This window comes from Colobus angolensis, unplaced genomic scaffold (genome assembly GCF_000951035.1).
Source record: "Colobus angolensis palliatus isolate OR3802 unplaced genomic scaffold, Cang.pa_1.0 Scaffold21, whole genome shotgun sequence".
NCBI classification, from domain to species: Eukaryota; Metazoa; Chordata; class Mammalia; order Primates; family Cercopithecidae; genus Colobus; species Colobus angolensis.
The window spans coordinates 6,578,114-6,584,890 of NW_012115266.1; the positions used below are offsets into that span (position 1 = coordinate 6,578,114).

Here is a 6,777-nt window from a genome sequence, read left to right on the forward strand (position 1 = left end):
TCCCGGGTTCAAGCGATTCTCCTGCCTCAGCCTCCTGAGTAGCTGGGATTACAGGCGCCTACCACCACACCCAGCTAATTTTTTATATTTTTGGTAGAGACAGGGTTTCACCGTGTTGTCCAGGGTGGTCTTGAACTCCTGACCTCAAGTGACCCGCCTGCCTTGGCCTCCCAAAGTGCTGGGATTACAGGTGTGAGCCACCGTGGCTGGCCTTCCTCAGTAAACTTTTAGTAGTGACATCGATAAAGCAAAACTGGTATGATGAACTTAATTGTAAAGTCCTAGAAGACTGTTGTGTTGGCTACTAGGCTTGGCTGTATTTGGCAGAGCCTCCAAATAAGTGATTTAAGCAAGGTAGACATTTATTTTTCTTTCACATAGAAGTGAACCAATATGGCAGTTCTGCTACTTGAAATCTGACCTCTCTTGTTTCTCCAGCATTCCTGGGGTGTTGCCCTCATATGCCTGGCGCAAGGTGATTCACTCCCACTTTTACATCCAGTCAGCAAGCAGGGGGAAAACGCCCGATCTGGAAGTTGTGTGCATCTGTCATTTCCAGTCACTTCCCATTGGTCAGAATTTAGTCACCTGGTCATATCCTAGCTATAAATTTGGGTTGGAAATGTGTTTCTTCTGGGCAGTTGTATGCTCAGCTAAAAATCTATTATATAGCAGGAGGGAGAAATTAATATTGGGGGAACAACCAGACATCTCTGTCATAATCGAGACTTTGTTTTGTCTTTCTTTGAGTGCTACACAGTACTTAACACTGTGGCTTTATCCCTGAAGTCTGAGTAAAATTCTTCTCATTAGTTCTTTTGTATGAAAGACTGAAGGTCTTTGGATCTTGGATTTACCTGCTGCTGGCGCAGTAACCCCAAGAGATTATTCCCAGAAATGTTTCCTTTTTAATCCAGGCAATAACAGGATAGAAAAGTATTAGTATACATTGATTACAATGATAGCATGACATTTAACCTATATTTGTAACTTGTTTCCTAATAGTCTGCAAAAACTTAAAAAGGAGGAAGAAGCCAGGCACAGTGGCTATTGACATCCACGGTGGCCTATCATCCCAGCATTCTGGGAGGCTGAGGTGAGAGGATCACTAGAGCCCAGGAGTTTGAGACTAATTTGGGCCACATGAGACCCCCGTCTCTACAAAAAAATTAAAAAATTAGCCAGTGATGGTGGCACACACCTATAGTCCCAGCTACTCTGGCGGCTGAGGTGGGAGAATCGCTTGAACCCAGGAGTCTGAGACTGCAGTAAGGCAGGATTGTACCACTGCATTCCAGCCTGGGTGCCGGAGCAAGATACTGTCTCAAAAAAAAAAAAAAAATGCGAAGAACCCTTTTGTTGCTATCAGATACTATAAATGTAAAAAGTGAGCAGCAATTCCAGTGGCTTAAAGGGGAGAGAGTCTTGCAGTCAAACTGTTTTGTCGTCTTTGCCTGCCATGATCATGTAGCCCTCAGTGCTGGTTAGACAAAGTCATTTTGGAACCATCTTTGTGATTTTGGCCATGTCTGCCTGTCAGTACTAAGCTTTACTTAATATGTCTCCTTAGGTCTACTTTAAATTCACTTCTTGGCCGGGTAAGGTGTCACTGTGATTTTGGCCGTGTCTGCCTGTCAGTACTAAGCTTTACTTAATATGTCTCCTCAAGTCTACTTTAGATTGACTTTTTGACTGAGTATGGTGTAGCTGTAATCCCAGCACTTTGGGAGGTTGAGACAGGTGGATCATTTGAGCTCAGGAGTTCAGGATGGTCCTGGGCAACATGGTGAAACCCCCTCTCTCCAAAAATAACAAAAATTAGCTGGGTATGGTGATAAATGCCTGTAGTCCCAGCTACTTGGGAGGCTGAGGTGGGAGGATGACTTGAGCCAGAGAGGCGGAGGGTGCAATGAGCTGAGATCATGCCACTGCGCTCCATCCTGGGTGATAGAGCCAGACCTTGTCTTAAATAAACAGACTTGTTAAATTTAGCATCCTTCTAAAGAATAATTTATTAAAATACAGATTTGTTGTTTTAAAGTATACATTAAAATGCATAATTATTAAAATTACTATGTCCTTTTAACTACCTAAAAACATCTTTAATACCAGTGACACATACTCACACTTAGGGAAATAGTTTTTTATTCATTCCTTAGGCCCCACTGGTAGTTTTTTGTAAACTTCCCGTAAGTCTGCAGCTACTAAGTGGCTCTGAATTTCTTTCTTTCTTTCTTTCTTTTTTTTTTTGAGATGGAGTCTCGCTCTGAAATCTAGGCTGGAGTGCAGTGGCATGATCTTGGCTCACTGCAAGCTCCACCATGCAGGTTCAGGCAGTTCTCCTGCTTCAGCCTCTGGAGTAGCTGGGATTACAGGCACCCACCACCACGCCTGGCTAATTTTTAGTAGAGACAGACTTTCACCATTGTTGGACCAGATTGGTCTTGAATTCTTGACCTCAGGTGACCTACCCGCCTTGGCCCCCAAAGTGCTGGGATTACAGGCTTGAGCCACCACGCATGGCCTGAATGAATTTCTTTTTTGCTTTCTTTTCTTTTCTTTTTTTTTTTTTTTTTTTGAGACGGAGTCTCACTCTTTCGCCCAGGCTGGAGTGCAGTGGCGCAATCTCGGCTCACCACAACCTCCACCTCCTGGGTTCAAAGGATTCTCCTGCCTCAGCCTCCTAAGTAGCTGGGATTAAAAGCGTGCACCACCACGCCCGGCTAATTTTGTATTTTTAGTAGAGACGGGGTTTCTCCATGTTGGTCAGGCTGGTCTGGAACTCACGACCTCAGGTGATCTGCCCGCCTCGGCCTCCCAAAGTGCTGGGATTGCACAGGTGAGCCACCGCGTCCGGCCCCTTGCCTTTCCTTCCCTTCCCTCCCCTCCCCTCTTCCCTTCGCTCTTCCCTTCTCAAGACAGTCTCTCGCTATATTGGCCAAGTTGGTCTTGAACTTCTGGCCTCAAGCGGTCCTCCCATCTCAGCTTCTCTAAGTGCTAGGATTACGCTGTGGCTGACCTGAATTTCAAATTAATTATCTTTGTGCTTTGGTAGGGAAACTCTGGTAAGGAAAGTATAATACTAGTTAGTGCTTATTTTTGAACTACAGAATTAATTACTTCTAAAACTTTTTGAGTTATTACTAGTGATATGCAAAACACAACCACCTAAAGATCTTTTTGAGCTTATTTCTAGGAACTGTTGGGCAATATGCTGAACCTTCATAAGCCTTCATTTCCTTCTTTTTTTTTTTTTTTTGAGACCTCTCTGTCACCTAGGCTGGAGTGCAGTGGTGCGATCACGGCTCACTGCAGCTTCTGCCTCCCAGTTCAAGCAATTCTCCTCCCTCAGCCTCTTGAGTAGCTGGGACCACAGGCATGTGTCACCATGCCTGGCTAATTTTTTTTTTTTTTTTTGTATTTTTAGTAGAGACAGGGCTTTACGATCTTGGCCAGGCTGGTTTTGAACTCCTGACCTCAAGTGATCAGCCTGCCTTGGCCTCCCAAAGTGCTGGGATTGTAAGTGTGAGCCACTGAGCCTGGCCATTTCCTTCTTTTTAAAATGGAGCAATATTATTTACATCAGAGTTGTTCTGAGGATTAAATATATAGAAAGCTTAGCAGTGGTAAACACACTATTATTGATAGACATTGTTTTATTTCCACTTTTGGACTGTTTTGAGTAAAGCTGATAGGAACTTTCTGTTTTTGAGATAGAGTCTTGCAATATTGTCCAGGTTGGTCTTGAACTCCTGGGCCCAAGTAATCCTCCTGCCTCAGCTCTCCAAGTAGCTGGGATTACATGTGCGATCCACCACGCCCGGCTCAACATTCTTGTATATGTGTTTTTTGGTGGACGTAGGCATTCATTTCTCTTAGGTGTATAACTTGGTGTATACCTTGGAGTAGAATTGCTGGATCACAGATACATTTAATTTTTGTGGATACTGCCAAACAGTTTTTTGAAGTGGCCTTAGTATTTTGTGCTCCTATCAGAATGTGTGAGAATTCCAGTTGCTTCATACCCTGTCCCACAGTTGATATTGTCAGTCTTTTAAATTTTAGCCATTCTGATGGGCAGGTAGTGGTATCTTATTGTGGTTTTAATTTACATTTCCCTGTTAAGTTATGATATGGAAGTACCTTTTAATAGGATTTGTATATCTTTTCCTTGCAAAGTGCCTGTTATTTTTTCTTATGGATTGCTATGTTGATGCTGGATGTGGGTCCTTTGGAAATAGATATTATGAATATTCTTCCCTAGCCTGTGACTTGCATATTTACTTATTGAAGTCTTTAAAGGAACACAATTTTTAATTTTAATGAAGTCTGTGTTGTCATTTTCTTTTCTTTTATGGCTATTACTTTTTTTCTTTGAGATAGGGTCTTATCTGTTGCCCAGGTGGGAGTGCAATGGTATGATCTCAGCTCACTGCAACCTCTGCGTCCCAGGTTCAAGTTATTCTCATGCCTCTGCCTCCCGAGTAGCTAGGACTTACAGGTGTGTGCCACCACACCTGGCTGATTTTTGTATTTGTTGGTAGAGATGGGGTTTTGTCATGTTGGCCAGGCTGGTCTTGAACTCCTGACCTCAAGTGATCCACCCACCTCGACTTCCCAAAGTGCTGAGATTACAGGGGTGAACCACCGTGCCCTGCCCTTTTATGGTTAGTACTTTTGTGTCTGTTTTTTATTTCTGTTAGTTTTGTCACCCAGGTTGGAGTACAGTGGTGTGATCATAGCTCATTGCAACCTCAAACCCCTGGTCTCAAGCAGTCTTCCTGCCTCAGCCTCCGAATAGCTAGGACTACAGGTGTACACCACACCTGGCTAATTTTTTAAATTTCATAGCGCTGGGTTTCACTGTTTCCCAGGCTAGTCTCAAACTCCTGGCCTCAAGTAATCTTTGTGCTTTGGTTTCCCAAAGTGCTGTGATTATAGGCATGAGCCACTGAGCCTGACCCTGTCCCCTGTTTAAGAAGTTTTTGTTTTCCCCATATTCAAAAACATGTTTTAAATATTTGACACTAATTTTTTTTTCTCTACATGAACATAGGTGATGCCATGGAGAGCAGTAAGCCTGGTCCAGTGCAGGTTGTTTTGGTTCAGAAAGATCAACATTCCTTTGAGCTAGATGAGAAAGCCTTGGCCAGCATCCTCTTGCAGGACCACATCCGAGATCTTGATGTGGTGGTGGTTTCAGTGGCTGGTGCCTTCCGAAAGGGCAAGTCCTTCATTCTGGATTTTATGCTACGATACTTATATTCTCAGGTAAGATAGAATTATTTTATTTCAAGTAAAAAGTGAGACTTTTAATGTCCAAAAAAGCAAAATAAGCTCATAGATTATCCTTGGTGCATAAAATTTTTAATTTAAGATTTAATGGAGATTTCTTACTTCTGTAGAAGGAAAGTGGCCATTCAAATTGGTTGGGTGACCCAGAAGAACCGTTAACAGGATTTTCATGGAGAGGGGGATCTGATCCGGAAACCACTGGGATTCAGATCTGGAGTGAAGTTTTCACTGTGGAGAAGCCAGGTGGGAAGAAGGTAAGAATGAAAATGACCTTACAGATTAACAACAGCAGTAACAACAAAATATGAACTTCAGCATGTACTGTGTTAACCCAATTAAAAACCTTTTATCAAAGAATTTAAAATGGGTAAAGTAAGAAAAGTTAAAAAGTCCCTGTTTTGTTCTGAAATTTTAGTCTATTGTGGATAAATAGGATTTTCTGACACAGATGTGAGAAGTTGTAGCTCTGATATCTAGCTGTAGTCTCCTTGGTCTGCTGATTGCTTTATTTTAATTTTCTTTTAAAAGCTATACAGACTTTCTCCTTTGCACCTAGCAGTACTTTATGTAGTATTGCCTAGGGCCATGTAGCATTTTAAGATGCAATTAAAAAATATTAATCTGTTGTTGACTCTGTTAATTCCTATTTCAACATGTGCTTCCTTGAATAATTCAGGATACAACTTATTGTGTATGACAACTTTCCTTCACACACTATTTTTGTGGGTGTGTGTATATCTGACTTGGGGAGAATTTAAAAAACACATAGCATTTTAATTTGTTTGAAACAGACCTTCTGCCTGTTACACTTTGTGCTCTTAACCAATTAAAGAAGCCAATGGCGGCCAGGTGCGGTGGCTCACACGCCTGTAATCCCAGCACTTTGGGAGGCCAAGGTGGGCAGATCACAAGGTTAGGAGTTTGAGACCAGCCTGGCCAACATAGTGAAACCCTGTCTCTACTAAAAATACAAAAAATTAGCTGGGTGGGTGGGCGCCTTTTCAATAAAAGGAAGGAAGATGTGAAAACAACTTTTTATTAAAGCGAATGATTTAAAATTAATACATATTGATTGTTTTTAAGGTTCTTAAATAAAATGCATGAATATAGTTTAAAAGGTCAAATACTACTGTAAGGCTTCTAACAGAAAGCAACTGTCATGTGTGTTATTCTCTTCTCTGCCCAGTTTTCACTTCTCGGAGGCTGATGCTCTTATGTGTTACCACTTCTGTTCTTTATTTCCTTACTCCTGTATGGGTGGCACAGACCTGGCCGTTGTTGTTCTGGGAGTTGAGCAGGGACATGGCATTGGGGATCTCGCTGTTCAGAAGGTGGGCATTCACTACCCCCCAGCTGTCAGTAGGGCTTCTTACCCGCAGTCTCATCCATGCCTTATAAGCTATGGGCATAGAGCCTCTCCATAGATTTCTTTGTAAGGATCGGGAGGAGTAAGTCATGTGTTTCTTTTTTTTTTTTTTTTTT

General features: G+C 42.2%; 1 protein-coding gene across 3 annotated transcripts in view; it reads left to right on the plus strand.

Annotated features, from left to right (window-relative positions):
* The window catches only part of ATL3 (atlastin GTPase 3), a 50,527-nt gene that overhangs the window by 8,600 nt on the left and 35,150 nt on the right, over positions 1-6,777 (plus strand). For all 3 annotated transcript variants that reach the window (XM_011942629.1, XM_011942631.1, XM_011942630.1), the window contains 2 exons: positions 5,057-5,271; positions 5,406-5,549. In XM_011942629.1, coding sequence (XP_011798019.1) covers positions 5,057-5,271; positions 5,406-5,549 — 359 coding nt within the window. The remainder of the gene's footprint in view (positions 1-5,056; positions 5,272-5,405; positions 5,550-6,777) is intronic.